We start from the raw sequence: 20,838 nt of genomic DNA, 5'->3' as shown, positions 1-20,838 counted from the left end.
TTTATTTATTTAAAAAAAATAACAAATAATTTTTTTTCAATTCTATTTATTTATAACAATATATATAAATATTTATTAATAGAATTATTAAATCTTTCTATTATTTAAGAAAATAAAATATTAGTTTAAGTTTTAGTTATTTATTTATATATTAATATATATATATAAATATATTATTTTATTATCATTCTAAATTTTTATTTAATTTTTTTTATACGTAATTATATATCAAAATTAAATTTTAATAAAAAGTTTTCAAAATTTTAAATTATTTTTAATTTATAAAATCTAACTAAACTTAATAAATAAATAAAATTATTATTCTTTTTTATGTTTTCGTTAAACCAAAAAAATATTATTTTTTAATAATTACTTTTTATAAAAAAAATTAATATTATATATATTAATTATTTTTTAAACAAACACTATTTTATTAAATAATTTATTGATTTATATTTTTTATATGTGTTTTATAAAAGAAATTATAAAAATATTAATTATATATATATTGAATTAAGATTATAAATTAATAGAAAATATAATTAAAGAATATAAATAAATTTAAAGTATTATAATTAATTAAATGAAAATAAATAAATAAATTATTATTATTATTTTAATAATAATTTTAATAAGAATGGTAAACCACTGAACACTCATTAATCTTTAGTTATTTTTTAATATGGGGATTGAAAAAAAAAACAATTAAAATGTCTAATTTTGAATGATTTCAGTTTTTAAAAAAAAAAAACATTACTAATATATTTACTAACCTTAGACCGTCTTTATTTATTATGACAAAAAATGGATCAGGATCATAGTCATATCATGAAAACAGCTTTAAAATTATGAAAATAGCTTTATCATCAAGATTTTGGTGATTGTGTTTATTCATCAATAAAATCTTGATAATGAATTAAAAAATATTATTTCTATTTTTAAACAAAAGAGGATAATTAGTAAAAATGGAGAAAATGATATTTTTTTGTGCTCCGAAATATAGTGAGAGTGGTCTCTATTTATAGATCTCAAAAAAAATATGAATTTTGATATAATTTTTTTTTAAAATTATAAATAATATTAAAATCGGGTTTTAAATATATGAGATAAAAGAAAATTTGGACAACCAATTAGATGTTGACAAATGGCAGGATACCTTGGTTGTAATTTTTGTCATAATTTGACAAAAACAAAGACCCAATGACATGGTTTTGATCATGGAATGACCAAACATTTGGTCATGACATGGTTTTGATCATGGAATGACCAAACATTTGGTCATGATAAATTGACAAAATCAACCATAACCAACCTCATGACCCATTTTTTTTTTTTTTTATCATGGACCCATTTTTTTGGTCATGAATAAGATGGTCTTAGAAAATATTAATAGTTGCAGACTTACAGTGACATATTCAATTTTCTCTGAGCAGTCATATACCATTCTTGTAACATGGCTGACTACATAGAATGTGTCCAAGATATACATTTGTTTATTTGTCATCTTAAAATATTATACAGACATTTGACACTATTATTTGGGTTGCCAAAATATCTCTCAGACCAAGAATTCTGAAAAACATTTACCTTAAAAATAAGAACTGTACACATATATATATAGTTCTTGCAATACAATTATACAACAAAACTTATACTTGATTTTTGCAGTTATTAGGCATACAGAGATGCAGAAGGCCTTGGATAAGCAGTGGTTGAAACTCCAGTACTATTTCTTCTGCCACTAATAGGTTGATCTGCAGTTCGCAAGCTTCTAACCTCTGCTTCATTCTGTCGTTGAATTTGCTCTAGTTCGGCCACCACTTCATCCATACTAGGTCTTGACTTGGGCTCCATTGAAAGACACTCAAGGGCTAGATTACCCGCTTTTATGGCCTGACTTAATGAAAACTGACCTTCTAGACGAACATCAAGGACTCGAAATATTCTCCTTTTGTTCATTAGAATCGGTTTAGCCCAATCCACCAAGTTATGCTCTCCGTTTGGCCTGTTCTTGTCAATCGCTCGCTTCCCCGATATCATTTCTAGGAATACTACTCCAAAACTGTACACATCGCTCTTCGTAGTAAGACGCCCTTCTCAACACACATAAAAAAAATATCAAGATTTTGAAACACAGTAAAAAATGTAAAATTGACAACCAGGGTTTATTTCTAGCACAGCATCCCACTTGAACTACCTTATTCACGAATGAGTAAATTGGTTAAAAAAGCTTCTTTTTTTACCTGATGCTACATATTCAGGAGCAGCATAGCCCAATGTACCCATAACCCTTGTCGAGACATAACTTTTATCCCCCGTTGGCCCATCCCTAGCCAACCCAAAATCCGAAAGTTTTGCATTATAATTCTGCATAGAAAGCATACGGTTAGTCTAAGAGTAGACCGTTCAACCCATTTGGAAACACTTATTGTTTCTGTTTATGTATCTCGATACATTTCCATATATAATCACAAAAATGTTTGAGCACATACACATACCGAGTCAAGCAAGATATTAGACGTTTTGAAATCCCTATAGATAACTTTTGCATCTTCTCCATGAAGAAAAGCAAGCCCCTTTGCAGCTCCGAGAGCAATTTTCATTCTCAGGCTCCAAGAAAGTGGTTGATAATAAGACCCTCCTATTTTTCCATCAAAAACAATAATTAGATCAAGATGGATCACAAATTCGCGTTCTATACAAAGAAAAAAAGAACACTCACTTCGAAACAAATGATTCTCCATGCTTCCCTTAGGCATGAATTCATAAACCAAAAGTCTATGATCATCCTCTAAACAATAACCCACCAATTTAACAAGATTTGGATGCTTCAATAAACCAAGGTAGTTAATTTCAGCCTGCAAATAATAAACTAACCACATTATTTAAAACTAAACCAAATTTAACAATTAAAAATGGTATCTTTTTGTTTTTTTGCACCCACCAACCATTCCTTGTGACCTTGCAGACCTTCTTGATTAAGTTTTTTAACAGCTATCACTAACCCAGTACCAGGAATTGCAGCCGACAACAAATGTTCATCGATCCATCCTTTAAAAACAGAACCAAACCCACCTTCACCCAAAACACTATCTGGCCGGAAGTTTCTAGTGGCGTTTTTTAGTTCAGAGAATGTGAAATTCTTCAAATTACAAGACTGTAATATATCATCTTCACTACGAGGAGCTAGTAACATGGAAGTTGATTTAATACTCAAATTACTAAGATTACTTCCTGTCGACTTTGAATTTCCTCTTCCTACATATTTATATAAACTGTCTCAAAACCCTTGTACAAAAAATTACAAATGAAACCATCCACCCATGAAACCAAACCTGTTTGTGATGGACTCTCGGCCTTGATTCGATTGCTCAAACAACCACCCATGAAACCAAAACATATGTTTCTTTTCATAACCAGCGGCATCTCTGTTCTTCAAATATGTAAAAAAACAAAACAGGTAGAGAAAGCTTAGAATGATTCAGAAAACATTGAAGAATTGAAAGTTTCAGATCTAATGTGAAAGCATATACTTTTCTGTCAAATATTAGGTGTAAGCCGCCTAAAGGGGAGGAAAAACTCATCCAGAAAAAGAATCAGTCAGTCACCAAGAAAGGGCTAGGTTTTATTGAAATCTGGGTGAATCCAAAAAGATGAACACTGTGAATGATCTTTGGAATTATATATCCTTTTTTTTTAAGCCTTTCTATCCACCTTCCCTAAGCATCCATGGTTGACTGGTCTTTTACCAAATAATTAGTGATTTTTTTAAATATTATTATAAATTAGTTTATTAATATGTTCTTTAATATTTAAAATTAAATTTAATAAAAATATTTAAAATTTAATATTCTTATTAAGAAGACAATGGATAAGGCAGATATTGTGTTTACATTTTCCTTTGTTCTATTTTATGATTTTTTTTTTATTATCATATTTTGGAAATCCATGCAGGCCCTTATAACATTTTTTTATTTTTAAAAAATGTTTATTATATTAAAAATGATAAAAAAAAAGAAGTTAAAATATGAATAAAAAAAACATTACTCAATAAATCAATAAATTAGTGAGTTCGTAAGTTATCGTGATGAACGATTAGTTTCTCCAAAAATTTTATCAGTTTGTCGTAACGAATCTTCATAAAACATAATCATAATAATAATAATAATAATAATATAAATGGTATACATCAGACGATGATTTCTCTCAAAATAAATAATCACCAAAAATAATTTGAATTATAACTCAAATATGTAAGTGTGTCATATCAGTCACGTCATTCTAAATTTCTTAACAACTATCTATAGACTCGAAAATTATCAAATAAATCTAAATAATACTTCATAAAAGACTTGCGTGTCAATCTATCATTTGCATTAATTTTAAGTAACATAAACGACAACAATAAATAACAAAATAAAACAAGCAAACAACAACCACAATTATATGAAAATTAAATCATTTTAAAGCATTTAAACTAGTGGCTTCCTCATAAACAATATTTTGTCTTTGACAAATTAATCAATTTTTTCACAAGTAGGAATTCGCCTCCACATTCGAATAAATAAGTTTCTATAAAAAAAATATATCCCTTCAAACTTGTTCAATATCATTTTGAACTCTATAAAAAGCTCTCGTTTCATCCGAATGTAATAAACAATATTGAAAAAAAAAATTACTTAAAAGACATTTAAATAGAAGTCTTTACCATTTGCTTTCATAAAAGTAACATCTTTAATATCAATATATTCTTTTGGAAACTAAGAAGACTCGTGATGTGAAAGACTTATTTCTAAGTAAATAAGCAAATGAGTAACCCAATAATATGATCTATGGTCTCTTCAGCAAAATTTGGGTGATATAGTACGGAATTTTGGATACAAATACAATTCACATCCTATATCTAATCAACTGCCGAATTAACCGGAAAAAATCACTCATAACTTATAATTATGATAAAAATGTGTGAAATATTATAATTGCAAATATGTTAAAATATAGCCTTCTAAAATTATATATAATATATAGAGAGTAGTTATGTGATAGATTTTTTTTTTTAAATAACTTAAAAAAACAAAAACAAAAATAATACAAACAAAAATATTTATTATAGAAAATTTGTTATAACATGTGATTTTTAATATAATTGAACTTTGATATATATATATATATATATATATATATATATATATATATATATATATATTTGTTTTCTATAATATTAATTATGAAACTATAAAGATCCAAACTTTTATTAATTTTTTGATAAAAGTAAAAATATAAAGTTCAGTTGATAAAATCTAATAAGATTGTATTATATGTGGTTAAAATCAAAACAATAACAAAGTTTAAAGAAAAAAAGTGTATTACTTTAATGTAAATACATGAGCGTTAAAAAGTTAACTTTTTGTTTAAATTAATATATTGATATTTTGGAAATTTGTAAAAAATTAAAGATCATTCATCTTAGATTTATTGTCTTTGAATGAATTTGACACAATAGCCTTCAAAACCAATACAGTTAAATGTTTTCAACAAAATATTTTGGACCTCTGAAATCATGATTAACTTCTTAATAAAATATGATAAGCTTTAACAGTATATTAATTGAAGAAATTTGAGTAGAAAATATATAAATAAGGATAATTGACTAATATAGCTTTTATGATTTTATTGTTTTTGTTGAAATATGACTTATGAGACAAGATGAGATGGTTATAAAAACATTTTAGGATTCCAAAATTTCACAAAAGTTCAAAGAAAAAAAATATTTAAAATTTTGTTAAAACACAATCAATTTTCGTATTTGTCTTTGCATTTTTTTTTTCCGATCTTATTTTAGAAAATGAGGTAGGAGAACAAAACATATTGAAAGAAAACTAGTCAAAAACTTATTGACCATAATAAACTTCTGAATGTAAATTTGGTTATTAAGGAATCTTGCAAAGAATCATAAATAAAGAGATGTTTTTTCTTTCAAGTTTGAAACAAATTCTCAACCCATTTTGATGAACTAACCCTTAGTTTAGAATTTTTCTATTAATTGTAAACCTTTAATATGGACAACTCTAGGTTATTTTGTATATTTTATTGTAGTTTGGAGTCAAATATTTTTATTGGTCTAAATTATTCATAAATCCACACAAAATATTTGTAATAAATAACATTAGAGAATAACCTCATTAGTGTCAAAATATTTAGTGACTAGTGAGCAACCCGGAATGGACCTGAGGTTCCGAATCGAGTAGCCCCTGTCTCGGAACGTCGAATGAAATAGATGGTCCGGTTCTCTTTAATTATTGTCCATCCTAATTAAGGACGAGATGCTTAACATCAATAAATAAAAGAGGAGCATTATATGTTTATAATGTAATCAACATCTTTACCATATTAACTTATTTTATAATAAAATATCTAATACAAAATAAGTTTGTTACGCTAATAATTATCCAAATAGTGAAGGCGCAAAGGAATTCATGTTTAGTGTTTGGTATTGTTTAATCATTGATATATGCGCAATATCAAATAATGAGTTAGTTGTATGATGTATCTATCAGCACTGTTCATAAAAAAAAATAACCAGAGACTAATAGAGATTATAATTATAATAACTGATCGAAATTGAAATTCGCATTTGGAATTTTTAATAACACTCAAATTGAAATTAAATTATAATTCAATTCCTATATTTGAAAAAATTATAGTATTGTATAAGAATTTTAATTACGTCACGGGATTAATTGGGTTCAAGCTTTCCAAGAAAAAAGAACGAATGGATCTTGTAGGATTCTAAAGAAATTCTTCGATTTCTTTCGGAAGCGGATTATCCACTTCTCACATTCCATGAATAACAGGAACATTGAGAAATATCCAGAAAGACATTTCGAGAATATGTTTGATTCTATTTCTATCTATGTTCGTTCTGGGTAGTTGGTCAGATCTAGTATGGATCATACATTGACGGTAGTTGAAGTCGACGGGGTCTCAAATATATATCTTCTAGAAAGGTAAATCTATTTTATTTCCGATTATTGTTCTTGTTTATAATCTAGAATCGGATGATCGAGTTTATTCCATGATTATAAGTTCATTCCATGTCGTGGTATATGATTAGTAAGAGAATAGTTGATATTCAAAATAGACAATTCAAGCGGACAAATTAAGTAAAGCTAAGTTGAGAAAGAGATGGTTGAATTAAAATTATTTCGTTTTAAATTCGATTTCAGTCCGAAGGCAATATAAATTTTCTATCATGTTCTATCAATACACTAAAAGGGTTATATGATATATATGGTGTCAAAGTTGACCAACATTTATATTTTCGAGATCTTGTAGCACTTACCAATGAGGCCCTATCAATTAGAAACAAAATGAAATCAGATAAGTGAGATTTAAATGAATAATAAATAAAAAAAGTTAGATGATATTCATTTTTTAGTCATTATAGAGCACAAAATAAAAAATATATATATTAATTTGATTGACAAAAAACTAAAAATTGATTTTGTCTAATGATTATAGAATTCGTTTAAATCTAAGATAGCAATGTATATGGGATATTACATTAGATATTGACCAATTATATATTTTTTAATTGTCTTAGTCCTTATTGCTTACCCAATTACTATCCTATCCATTAGACAATTGACATTTTTTTCTTCCTAAATTTTTTCATATTTTCTCCCCGTCCAACAGGACAAAAATTGGCCTTAGTGATCCGACGGTGTTGAGTGAGAGGGACGTCGCTATAACAAAAATAATTTAAATATATATTATCTATATTATTAAAATATTGGTTTGACACAACATATTATTTTGTAAGAAAATTTCAGTTTTACATGTTAACTTACTAATTAAATTTTTTTAAAAAAAAATATCAATTCAGCATGTTAACTTCCTAAATTCAAAAAAATAAAATATCGATTTGATATGTTAACTCACTAAATTAAAAAAAACAAAATACCAATTTCTTACCTTCCTAAATTAAAAAAAAAATCACATTAAATTTTTCTAAATATATATATATATATATATATATATATATATATATATATATATATATATATATATATATATATATAAAGTTGCAAAGGTTAAGTTATTAAATTAATAAAAAAAATATCAATTCAACATTTTAATCGTGTTATAAATAATAAAATACATTTGTTTAAAAAATAATAATAAAATATTTAAAATTATAATTTCAAATTAGAAAAAATAAAATTATAAATTATAAAAATAAATTAATTTGAATTTCATTGAAATTTAATTATTAATTCTTAATTCTTAATAAATAAAATAATACACCATTATTACATTATACATAACATTTATAATGGGCTTGTTTTTAAAACCCAACTGGGTTTGAATGATTTTTTTTTTAATTTACATACAATTATTTTTGTTTTAAACATTTATTGACCTATTAATTTAAACAAAATAATATTCTAAAATATATTTGAATTATATATATATATATATTAATAAATGTAAATTCTCTCAAATATACAAGTTAAGTTAAAAAAGAAAAAGTCAAATTTTAAATAAGATAATATTTATAAAACATAATTTAAATAAATATATATACACTAAAATATATTTATTACATTATAAATAACATTTATAATATCTAGGGGCATGTCTGCTATCTCACAATATGTCCCTGACTAAAAAATTAAAAAAAATTACATATTAAATGTGAACGTGAGACCATGTTAACTTTAATTTTAAAATAATCTAAGTTTTGAAGTGCGAGACAAATAGAATGATAATTTGACGAGTAGGGAAATAATGGCTTTTTCGACAATCTTTATAGCATCTTTCAGTTATAGTTATAATATTAATTAATGTTTTTACCCTTAACTATTTTGTATATTCAATATGTTAACTTACTCAAATAAAAAAAAATTACACTTAATCATATGTTATTTTCTAAATTAAAAAACAAAATATTACATTAAACCTTCCTAAATTAATATATATAACTAAATTAAAAAATAAAATGAGTTTGAAATTTGATTGTAAATGATAAAATAATAATAGAATATTTAAAATTATAGTTTCAAGTTATTAAGATTGAAAATTATAAAATCATGAATTCTATTAAAATTCAATTATTAATCTTAAATACATTTATAATATTTTAAGGCCTCAAATAAGTTTGTTTGGAAACCCCAGCTTGGAGTTGGGTTAGAACACTCCAGCTCCATACGATTTCCAAACATGCCCAATTCATATCTTAGGGCCTCAAATAAGTTTGAGCTAATCACATTTGAAAGATTCTGTCAAGTATACAATAAGTTAAGTTAAAAAAAAAGAAAAAGTCAAATTTTAAATAAGATAATATTATAAAACATAATTTAAATAAATGTACATAAAATATATTTATTACATTATAAATAACATTTATAATAACTAAGACCTCAATAAGTTTGAGCATAAGCACATTGAAAGATTCTCTCAAGTATACGACAAAGTTAGTTAAAAATAAAAAGAAGTCAAATACAATTATTTTAAAACAAGATTATAAAACATAATTTAAATAAATAAATTTGTTAATATTTTATGATTCTATTTTGAAGGAGTCCTTAATTTGATTTATTAATGTTATTTATATTCTCTCATTCTCAAAACTACTACTTATAGATTGTTTTATTATTATCAATTAACGGTAAATAACAAAATATTACAGAAGAAAGTAAGAAACTATATTTTTATAAATTGTTTAAATTGAATTAAGAAATAAAACTAGACCGAAGAATCAATTGAGTTGAATAAACTCGAGTTAAACTAAACCCTACCCTCAACTCGGTGAAATCTCTTCATATTCGGTATCGTCATTTCTTCTTCATTATCATCATCATCATCGGTTCTTTCTAGAGATAAAATCGATTGTTCTAGTTAGATGATTTCACTCTTCAATTAGGCGTACAACCTGATTGCATCGGAAATTATCCACTTTCACATCGCATCGGTGAGTTTTCTTGTTCATCAGTATTTTATCCATCTCCCAAATTGATTGATTATTTGATTGATTGATCGTAACATTTGTTCTTCGCTCTTCTGTTTGTGCTGGTTGGAGTTTCAATTGGAAGGACTTTTACTTTTTTGAAAAACAGTCTTCGTTCATTTTGTAGGTCTGATTCATTTGGTATTACTGTTTTTAAACTCGCGCACAATCGGCATCCAACATACGATAGACCTGGACATAACAAATAAGTGTTTTGATTGTTAGGGTTCTTGGTTTGTTCATTCAATCGCAACACTCGGAGTAAATTTTACAGTTTTGTAAGGCTGTTCTACACTGATATACGCATATATGCATGCATCTGTATAGCATACTGCTTCAGCCCTGGGGAGTGAGGATTGTTTCTGCGCCGATTGGCTACGGTATATGTTTAGGATGGAGATTGACTCATCGCTGGAACTTGATGCACTCTCTCCTCAAGATTGTATTATTCAGGTCTCACAGCTATTTTATTTATTTATTTCTTTTAATTTTTGCTGGAAATGATGTATTGATGGAAAATTTGGATTTTTTTCATTTCGATGAACTTGCTTTTGCATTCTATTATTATGTTAGTGGTATTTACTTTTTCTTTCTGTTCGAACATTGTGCCTATATATTTGTTGAAGTTATGGTGTAGAGTTAAAAGTTCAACAGAAAAGCTCAGTATTATTCTTTCACTGATTATATTTCCAATCAGCAAAACAAATTCCGAGGTTCTCTGGATAGTTATTTGATTTTGGAGGATGGTAAGCAAAAAAAAGGTGTTGTCTCAAACTGTAGATTTTCACTTATTTATGTGTTTTCCGGACGTGATGTTTCTTTATGTAAATTTACTTCTGCTGTCGAAGTTTGGAGTATCATGGACTACTGGTCTTTCTATCTTACCTGCCCTAAATGTTGTTTACTGTGGCAATTTCATACATTTGCTATATTCAATTGGTAACAGGGGTACATATTGACATACTTTCCCTTAAATTGTTTGCAGAGACTCACTGCTCTAGGAGTTCCAGTAAAGAATCTGGAGAAGCTTCAACCAGGCCTGATTAGTTTTATAAAGAATAACAAAAATCGGATTCCTGAGCTGGTCTCTGCAATCTTGCCAAGTGATGAGGAAGCAGTTGCAATTTCTGATTCAAACCTTGCTGATTATTTCTCTGAAAGCTTGGTCTGGTGTCAGTGGTTAATGTTTGAGGGAAATCCAAATGATGTCTTGCAAATGTTAGCAGAAAATGGTGGTGGCGGGCGAGGTGTGTGTGGTGCTGTTTGGGGAAACAATGATATAGCTTACCGCTGCAGAACATGTGAGCATGATCCAACTTGTGCTATATGCGTCCCTTGTTTTCAGAATGGGAGCCACGCTGATCATGATTATTCTATTATATATACTGGTGGTGGCTGTTGTGACTGTGGAGACATAACTGCATGGAAACGAGATGGTTTCTGTTCAAAGCACAAAGGTGCAGAAGAGGTGCAACCCCTCTCAGATGAGATTGCAAAGTCGATTGGACCAGTTCTTGATTCTCTTCTTGTTTGTTGGAGAAACAAGCTAATGGTAGCAGAAACGGTATCTAAGGGAAGTCCTAGAGTAAAAGCTCATGTTTCAGAGTGGAGAACTGCTGGAGATTTATTGACATCATCTGTGTTGGATATGCTTTTAGACTTCTGTCAGTATAGTGAAAGTTTGCTGAGCTTCATTTCTGGTAGAGTGTGGTCTTCTGTTGGTTTGTTGGATATATTGGTAAAGGTTGAGAGTTGGTTGAGTGATGATAACATTAAGAAGCTTCACGAGTTATTTCTGAAATTGTTGGGTGACCCTTCATTCAAATATGAGTTTGCCAAAGTGTTTGTTAGCTATTACCCCACACTTGTTGGGGAAGCTATTAAACAATGCAGTGATAATATTTTTAAGAGGTTTCCACTAATTTCCACATTCTCTGTGCAAATCTTCACGGTGCCTACTTTAACACCGCGGTTGGTCAAGGAACAAAATCTTCTAGGTATGCTATTGGAATGCTTGGGGGACATTTTTGTTTCTTGTGCTGGAGAAGATGGCCGACTACAGGTAAACCTGTGAAACCAGTGTTACGTATTTCTGTTGTCATCCCATCCCCTTTTTATTTAATTATGTACTATCTGCCTGTAGATCCTTCAACTACAAGACCGTTGCCACCAATTCCTTAAATTGTGCTGGTTTTGTTTTGTCTTGTGCACAAAAGTAGTTAGTCATAGTCATATATAGGTCCTTTCATTATGAGGAAAGATGTGTACAATGGTCAATGAACCTTGCATCATTTATTGAAATTGTTACAATAAGTATGCTTAAGTTAATGCTTTCTCCTTGATTTATTTTTTACATTTTCTAGATGAATGTTATCTTGTTCAAGTTAATTTGTTTCTAAGCATCCAGATCCTTATTCTGTAGATACATGTGCTATGTATATGATATTAGAGGGCTATTCATACATCAGTTAAAATGAGTTCTAACTTGAACAATCAATTTGCCCAATTGCATGTGTCTTCTAAAATCAGATATAATAACTGTTAGGTTTGCCTGTATGCAAATTCAACTTTGAAATGAAATTTAGCTTGTTTGTATGTGGAATAAATTTTCTCCTTTGTTGTGCCATGCCCTGGTTGAGGTGAACCTTTAACTCACAATACCTAGGACAAGATCTTATGCAATGCAATTAACCTATCCAAGCAATTGAAAATGCTGAATGAGTGTTAGAGTAAAACTTCGTTATCTTTTTTCTCACTTCTATTTCCTAGTCATTTGCAGATATTTGTCTAACTTATCTTTGCCACTATTTTTTTTCATGAATTAGATATCTAACTGAAGTCATTACAGGTTAGTAAATGGGGAAACTTATACGAAACTACCCTACGTGTTGTTGAAGATACACGATTTGTAATTAGTCACGCTGTAGTCCCAAGATATGTGACCCGTGAGAGGCGAGATATCCTGAAGACATGGATGAGGCTTCTGGCATTTGTGCAAGGGATGAACCCTTTGAAAAGAGAAACAAACATTCATGTTGAAGAAGAAAATGATACTATGCATTTGCCTTTTGTTTTGTGTCACTCTATTGGAAACATTCATACTCTTTTAGTGACAGAGGCATTTTCATCATGCGGTGATGAGGACATGGATGATGAAAATAGGTTGAACTTGTATAATGAAGACCAGGACAACTTGAGGCATGCAAAAGTAGGAAAGCTTTCACAAGAAAGTTCAGTCTGTAGTTCATCATTAAGGGGCAGTTACCCTGTTCCTGAGTTTACTGATGAAAAATTTGATCTTCTACTTCCATCTTCTGTGTCTTGGTTTATATTTGAATGCTTGAAGGCCATTGAGAACTGGTTGGGTGTAGATAATACATCAGGTCCTCTTGATACTTTGTTACTCAAAACATCAAATTTATCAGGAAATGATTTCTTTGCATTGAGGAAAACTTTGTCAAGGCTTAGAAGGGGGAAATCATTTTTCAAGTTGTATAATAATCCACCTGCCTACAGTAAGCTGACAACTGAAAGTGACCTTCAGAGTGTACAGTATTTTAAACCAGCTCAAGGAAGACTTCATGCTAGTACTGCCGTGGATGGAAGACAAGTCACTGGTTCAAATGTTTTTGATGATAGCATAGCGGAAAAAGATTGTGGTAATGAATTAGAAGATCTCAGCATCCTATGTCTATCGGAATGGCCAAATATAGCATATGATGTTAGTTCACGGGATGTCTCAGTTCATATACCATTGCATCGATTGCTTTCCTTGGTCTTACAAAAAGCATTAGGAAGATGTTACGGAGAAGATGCAACAACCACTTCCTCTACTACGGATTTTTTTGCGTTTGTTCTTGGAGGATGCCATCCATGTGGATTCTCAGCTTATGTAATGGAGCATCCTTTGAGAATTAAAGTTTTCTGTGCTGAAGTTCATGCTGGAATGTGGAAGAGAAATGGTGACACTGCCATACTATTTTATGAGTGGTATCGTTCAGTGCGTTGGTATGTTATTCCATTTATAGCATCAAATTCTTGTCAGTTTGATTGATTTAGACCGTACATCCTGGGTTGCTTTTTGTTAATTAATCTGTGCTGATACAGGTCTGAGCAGGGTTTAGAGCTTGATCTATTTCTGCTGCAATGCTGTGCTGCTTTGGCTCCTCCAGATCTTTTCATCAATAGAATAGTAGAGCGTTTTGAGTTATCAAACTATCTTTCTCTTTCTCTTCAGCGGTCTAGTGAGTATGTAAACTCTGCTTTTCCAATTGTTTTGGCTGTTGATTTTTCTTTATCTGCATGTTATCTTGTCAAACTGAGGAAGATCAAGTGTATGGCGCCTTGCCTACTGTTTGCAGCAAAAAATATGTTTAGATGCTGTTTCTTGTGTGAAGGTTATCTTTTGGTTAACCTCTTTGACAGTTTGTTTTTTCTGTTAGGAATTTTATGGATTGCACATATTCCAATATTCCCCCTTGTGACTCCGATAATATAATAAAGAATTGGTGACTTTGTTGGTGGCCAGGTCTCTTACAAGAACCACGTTATACTTGTTCATACATTATGGACATTTTTTTGTCACTGATAACCAATTGAGAAATTTCACATGCTACTTTGCTTCATTTTTTAAATGGTTCTATAGCTTGCCCTTTTGGCTATGTGATGTTATTAGAGCCTTAGATATATCATATGTGATGGGATTTTTATTTTTATTTTCTTTTTAATATTTTATAACTAAATTACAGGAATCAAACCCATGAGCTAGTCTTAGATTATTACAATTCTATTATAAGACTACAATTTAATTTCGTTACTTAGTATACCTTTTCTCTTGTATATATAACTGATTTGGTTCAGATTGAATTAGTGCTTTTGTAGCCCAAAATAAATATTACAGCTATTTGGAACTAGATGGGAAATATGTGCTTGATAATCTTCTTGCTAACTTTGACAGGTATGAACCTGTTTTGGTTCAGTCAATGCTTACTCTTATCATTCAAATTATAAAAGAGAGGAGGTTCTGTGGATTAACCGTTGCCGAGTGTCTGCAACGGGAATTGATTTATAAGCTTGCACTTGGGGATGCTACCCATAGTCAGTTGGTGAAATCTCTTCCCCGTGATCTCTCCAAAATGGACCAGCTTCAGGGAATTTTGGATAAAGTGGCCGTGTATTCCCGTCCATCTGGAATGAATCAGGTTTGTTGTGTGACATTATATCCCCTTAACTTATTTACGGTTGACATGGCTGTACTAAGGGTCATTTTGTATTCCAGGGCATGTATAAGTTGCGTCTACAATACTGGAAAGAGCTGGATTTGTATCATCCTAGGTGGAATTCAAGAGATCTTCAAGTTGCAGAGGAAAGATATCTACGGTTTTGCAAGACTCCCGCATTTACCACTCAACTTCCCCAGTGGTCAAAGATATATAAACCTCTCACTGGTATAGCTGGAGTAGCTACTTGCAAAGGGGTTCTCGAAATTGTCCGAGCTGTTATGTTTTATGCGGTTTTCACTGATAAGGCAACTCCGTCACGTGCACCTGATGGCGTTCTTCTAACAGCATTGCATTTTATTTCGTTGGCATTAGATGTATGCATCAATATGAGAAAAGCTGATGATATATCTTGTAATCTTAATAATTCAGTCCCAATTGTAGCTTTTGCAACTCAAGAAGTTTCTGTTGGATTTCCTAGCCGGTCTAGTGATCAAAGTTTGTTGTCACTTCTTGTGGCATTAATGAAAACGCACAAGAAGGAAAATTCTGATGTCTTTATGGAAGCTGGTACTTTGAACTTATCATCTCTGATTGAAAATCTGCTCAAGAAGTTCGCGGAAATCGACCCTGGATGTATGGTTAAATTGCAAAAACTTGCCCCTGAAATTATTGATCATCTATCTCAATCTCTTACCATTAGTGATGCACCTGTTGGTGTTTCAATTTCCGATGTGGACAAACGCAAAGCAAAAGCTCGAGAAAGGCAAGCTGCCATGCTGGTGAGCTCTTGTGTCCATTTAGATGAGTTCTCTTGTAAAGCTTCCTCAATGATCCCACTTTACCGAGAAAAGGAAAGGAAAATATTGTATTAGAAAAAGATTGGATAATTATGCAGTTGAAGATAGTCCATTTTATTCTCTTTCTTCTTCTTCTTATGCTGTGAATGATTAGTTTGATATATATAATTTACCAGCATCATCCTCTTTTAGTTATTTGTTAACTGTTGAGCGTAGTCTCTCAGATGTGAGCCTTCTCTTGGTCCATTTGCAGGAAAAGATGCGGGCTCAACAATCCAAATTTTTAGAAAGCATTACTTCCACGCCAGATGAAGGGATGGGTGATTCAAGATGTGAGGAAGAGTCTTCTGATGCTGAAACTGACTCTAGCAAGTCCACTAGAGCTATCTGTTCTCTATGTCGTGATCCAAAATCTGAAAGTCCTCTGTCTTTCCTGATTCTTCTCCAGGTCAGAAACTGTCAATTTTTGTTTCTGTTGTTTGGTTAACTCGACTGTGTTTGTATATATGTTTCTTATATTCGATAGTTTCTTCATTCGTTTTGATGGCAAATATACTGACTTTCTTCCTGTTTCCCTGGACCAAGAAATCGAAACTCATGGGTCTCGTTGATAGGGGTCCCCCTTTGTGGGAACAAGATTGCCAGCCTATGTCTTTCCAAACTGCAGATGAAAATGTTCAATCAAGTGATATCACTGAATTAAGTGTTTCAGAAGGGGTCTCTTTGCCTTCATTGAATCAATTGATTCAAACTCCCATAAGTGTTCTCGCTTCTGAACAGCAGCATGATGAAGTTGATGCCCTTGTTAAATTCATAAGAGCTCGCTTTCCTTCTATTAACAATATTCAACTGCCTCATCCAACAAAACAATTGACAGAAAAGGCTTCATGGTCACCAGAGATGTTTGAAGAACACCTATACTTGTCAATTCGGGAGAAGATGCTTGTTTTTTTGCACCCAAATAATTCTGAGCTTGATGGGAAATTATCTGACGATGAAGGAACTTCAACAAGAAACATTGCTGTAGAGTCTATTTTTCTTGGAAAGTACGTAGCTGCCCTTTCAAGGGATGCATTAGAGACCCCTTCCTCCTCAGAAACTTCCAATTCTGGAAATAGATCTGCTGAGTCGTCCACCCTCCTTCCTGCATGTGACGGACTTCGACCATCAGGTTGTGATGGAGTTTATCTTTCTTCATGTGGGCATGCTGTGCACTTGGCTTGTCTTGACCTTTATTTGTCTTCCTTGAAGGAAAGGTATGGTTCTTTATACAGTTGCATGTGTTGGTACTTGAATAAAAACGTTCCTTTGTCTTGCAACAAAAAAGTGTTTTTGTTTTGCTTCGTCACTGTCCAACATGACTGCCAGCTTTTGGCATAAAATAGGACCTACTGCAAAATGTCTAAAATGACCTAGGGCCCAACATGCTATCTCATCCTTAGAGGTTATGCTATCAATTGAAAAAATTAGTCTCCTAACCTTTTAAAAAAGGGTTGTCTAAGCACAACGACAAAAAGTATTTATGGAAACATCAAAATCAAAGCTGATCCAATAAAAAACACATCAAGAAAAGCTACACTCTCCTATACATCACTAAACATAAACATAACAAACTCACAAATCAAAACAAAACAAACAAACTGACAACGAAGCATTGCAGATGAAATCAAAAGGCTAAAATTACTTGGCTATAAATCCCGTCGACCCTTCAACATTAATACCCATGTTTCACTGTTCCCCAACCTTGCCCTTCCCCTGATTATCTGAATCTGAATTCCTTAAGAAGATCAACTATCTCTCCAGCCAATGAACATGAAGCCTGTTTTTAACTTCAGCCAATGTAATCAATATAGATGTTATTAACCTTTTCGACCGACACTTGTTTTCAAAAGTTCTTATGTTCCTTCCAATCCAAATGATCCACCAAAATATAATTGGGATGGAGAACCACTTCCTATTTTGGTATAGTGTCTTGCATAGCTCAATCTATGCCTCCCAGTATCCTTGAATAGATCCAGGTATAACCCATTGAGTTCCCACTGAATTCTACAATAGTCCCCATATAAGTTTTCACAAATGGGCAGTGTAACAATATGTGCTGCCGTTTCCCCTGCCTTACAACACAACAACATATGCTAACTATAATCATCCATTTTTGCTTGCGTCAATCAGCCTAGATCTACTATTTGTCCAGGTAATCATTTAACAATTGGTTATCTTTGACATGCTATTAGGGAAACTCCATATAAAGATTTTGCTGACATAATCAATCCATGCATTGGAAGTTGTGGATGTGTGGAAAGGAAAATGATGACTTCTCTTTCTGTTGATGTAGGTATAATAGGAGAATCGTTTTTGAGGGTGGACATATTGTAAATCCAGATCAGGTGCATTTTGCTATCTCCATTTTCTGGTTTCCAATTTTCTGCTGTACATTTAGTTGTTAATTTGCAGATCCGATTCTTCTTTATGTTATTTTCAGGGGGAATTCCTTTGTCCAGTATGTCGTGGACTTGCAAATGCAGTCTTACCTGCGCTACCTGTAGATACACTATCAGATTTCAAGACTCCAGTTGTAGAGGACAATTATTTGGATGTTATTAGTCCTTTAACCTCGTCAAAAGGAGAAATTGTTTCTCTTCGTCTTCGAGGCGCTTTAGCTCTCATTCGCGCTGCATCAAGTGTTTGTCTGAAAAGTGAAACACTAAAAGCTGTCCCAGTACATCAGAATGGAAGTTTAAATCTAAATATGGACTCTATGATACGTGTACTGTCTAGAATATATTCTCCTGGAAAACATGATAAACTTTCAGGGTCTCCTAGGTTAAGCCACTCATTGATTTTGTGGGACACATTAAGATACTCTCTTATGTCTACTGAAATTGCTGCACGTTGTGGAAAGAGTTCCTTAGCTCCAAACCATGACCTCACTACGTTATTCAAAGAACTCAAAAGTTCAAGTGGATTTATACTGGCCTTGTTGCTAAAAACTGTACAACTTATGAGATCCAAAAGTAGTCTAAGTGCTCTCCAGAGATTGAAAGGCATTCAGCTCTTTGAAGAGTCTATATGCTCTGGTAGTTACCATGACCAAGTATCCAGCAGCACAAGCATGAAAAGAGGTATGTGTAGTGTTTCAGGATAATTGAGACATGTTGGAGTCTATACCATGACCTAATCCTCAGAATGATTGCAAATGCATGGTAATGTAAAGGTTTTGAAATGCATTCCTATGGCATGATAATGAAGGACAGCTTTGGGTCGTGGAGGATTTGTTTTTAAATAAAAATGCAGTGATTTAGATATGGATTGGACATTTCTCTTGCTCTAATTCTTTGGACCCACTAAAATAACCTGGATTAGTAGAGGTTCCTTGTCCGGCATAAATATTTTAAGAGGAATTGATGGCTTATGGAAAAAATGAGCATTTCTCTAGATTGCCTTCTTTCAAAATTAAATATTGATGATGAATTTAATATTAAAATAGATCTATCTTATCCCAAATTTCTGTTAGAAATGAGATACTCTTTATCCTTTTTTAAAAAAAAAAACAAATGGGATATTCTTATGATAAGTGTGATTAACCAAGTTTGAAGGCAATATTTTCATTGGTACATGGAGGTTAGCTTTTAGCGCACTTGGTTTTATTTTTGAAATCATTTGTGTACAAACCTTGGTCTCTGTGATTGCACCAGAGAAACAAGACGTCTTCACTGGTGTGATAGAATTACATTGACTGGGAGCTATATTATTTCTTCATGCTCCCTGTGTGCCCTCAAGTTTACTAATTAATTTAAGTTGCTGTATTTTTGTTGCTTCCAAGACAAGGACTAGATATTCATCCATATTTATATTCTTATAACTTTTGAATTCTAGAATGAGTTTCCACCAGGTTCCATTCCTTCATAATTTCTCATGATGGTTTAGGAAGCTTCTTTGTTCTATACCACTTCTAGATTTTCTTTGTTATGGCTTGTAGGATGGGTTTGCCTGATGAAATCTATCAGGGATCTTTGATCATTGAGTTTTCAATTTTTGAATTTAGTGATCTAATATTAGCCTGTTTTGATATGTATAAAAAGACAAGTCATTTGGAGGAGAGACCCACCCAATATATATATATATATATATATATATTATGTGATCTTTAGTCTCTTAGGCATAACACTTGCCACTTGAGCTACCCTAGTGGGTGCCCACCCAATTAGATCACCCAATCAACCCTCCACATTTTTTTCACCAAATGGTCTTGCATATGTTTCTCAGCCTGTTTGCGATCCCAACTAGCCACAGGTTTAATACCAAATTGGTCTTGTACTTGTTTATCAAAATAAATTGACGATTTCTCAGCAACGAGTCACATGTACATATTTGCTATAAAATTGTTTTCAATTGAGCTTAATTGTTATTTTTCAGGTGATGTGTTATCTATCTTGGAACATGTTGAAGGAGGATGGCCCTCGTTTTGACATTCAATTTTGGAAACTGGCCTCTGGTCCTATTCTTGCTCATGATGCTTTTTCGACCTTGATGTGGGTTCTATATTGTCTTCCAAATCAGTTTCTCTCCTGCGACGAATCTTTCTTATCTCTTGTGCATATTTTCAACGGTGTTCCGTTTGTTCAGGTACATCAAGCTTGTTGCACTAGGCCCCGTTGATCTAGGGTTATTGAATAACCAAGTGATTATTAAAAAAAACTTCTTTGATGTTGGTTAGTTGGGTTAGAAGACGTAAAAGTTAGAAAATATAATGGAAAAAATATATACCTTTTAAAAAACAAATAGGGTATTTTTGACTGATGTGATTGAT

The 20,838-nt window shown here is 31.4% G+C and overlaps 2 protein-coding genes across 3 annotated transcripts; one reads left to right on the top strand and one right to left on the bottom strand.

Annotated features, from left to right (window-relative positions):
* Nucleotides 1-1,445: 1,445 nt before the first annotated feature.
* LOC124936740 (receptor-like cytoplasmic kinase 176) lies at nt 1,446-3,668 on the bottom strand. Of its 2 annotated transcripts, XM_047477259.1 has the most exons (7): nt 3,534-3,668; nt 3,336-3,436; nt 2,945-3,258; nt 2,723-2,858; nt 2,499-2,641; nt 2,244-2,367; nt 1,446-2,093 (listed from the first exon to the last, which is right to left on the bottom strand). In XM_047477259.1, exons 2-7 carry the CDS (start codon nt 3,424-3,426, stop codon nt 1,672-1,674), a joined length of 1,230 nt encoding a protein of 409 aa, XP_047333215.1. In that variant the 5' UTR covers nt 3,427-3,436; nt 3,534-3,668; the 3' UTR covers nt 1,446-1,671. The 2 variants fall into 2 exon arrangements, with proteins under 2 accessions (XP_047333215.1, XP_047333214.1); XM_047477258.1 differs by having other exon boundaries at nt 2,499-2,858.
* Nucleotides 3,669-9,815: 6,147 nt separating this feature from the next.
* LOC124933659 (E3 ubiquitin-protein ligase PRT6) lies at nt 9,816-20,657 on the top strand. Its single transcript, XM_047474094.1, has 12 exons — nt 9,816-9,973; nt 10,137-10,462; nt 10,995-12,071; nt 12,858-14,017; nt 14,117-14,257; nt 14,967-15,210; nt 15,288-16,010; nt 16,282-16,476; nt 16,614-17,284; nt 18,364-18,415; nt 18,511-19,150; nt 20,445-20,657. The coding sequence occupies exons 2-12, from the start codon at nt 10,394-10,396 to the stop codon at nt 20,495-20,497; spliced, it is 5,025 nt and encodes a 1,674-aa protein (XP_047330050.1). The 5' UTR covers nt 9,816-9,973; nt 10,137-10,393; the 3' UTR covers nt 20,498-20,657.
* Nucleotides 20,658-20,838: the final 181 nt, after the last annotated feature.

This window comes from Impatiens glandulifera, chromosome 4, assembly GCF_907164915.1.
Source record: "Impatiens glandulifera chromosome 4, dImpGla2.1, whole genome shotgun sequence".
Taxonomy (NCBI): Eukaryota; Viridiplantae; Streptophyta; class Magnoliopsida; order Ericales; family Balsaminaceae; genus Impatiens; species Impatiens glandulifera.
Note: the sequence above shows the minus strand (reverse complement) of the source record. Positions and strands in the feature narration are given on the sequence as shown.

What these genes read in the sequence shown, in the direction of transcription:
- LOC124936740 (XM_047477258.1), bottom strand. Translation starts at nt 3,426, where the DNA reads ATGCCGCTGGTTATGAAAAGAAACATATGTTTTGGTTTCATGGGTGGT. An exon ending in AAGGTCACAAGGAATGGTTG is followed by an intron (nt 2,859 to 2,944) that starts GTGGGTGCAAAA and finishes TATTATTTGCAG; the next exon opens with GCTGAAATTAACTACCTTGG. An exon ending in CTAATATCTTGCTTGACTCG is followed by an intron (nt 2,368 to 2,498) that starts GTATGTGTATGT and finishes CTTTCTATGCAG; the next exon opens with AATTATAATGCAAAACTTTC.
- LOC124933659 (XM_047474094.1), top strand. Translation starts at nt 10,394, where the DNA reads ATGTTTAGGATGGAGATTGACTCATCGCTGGAACTTGATGCACTCTCT. An exon ending in CTCAAGATTGTATTATTCAG is followed by an intron (nt 10,463 to 10,994) that starts GTCTCACAGCTA and finishes AATTGTTTGCAG; the next exon opens with AGACTCACTGCTCTAGGAGT. An exon ending in TTGTCTTCCTTGAAGGAAAG is followed by an intron (nt 17,285 to 18,363) that starts GTATGGTTCTTT and finishes CTGTTGATGTAG; the next exon opens with GTATAATAGGAGAATCGTTT.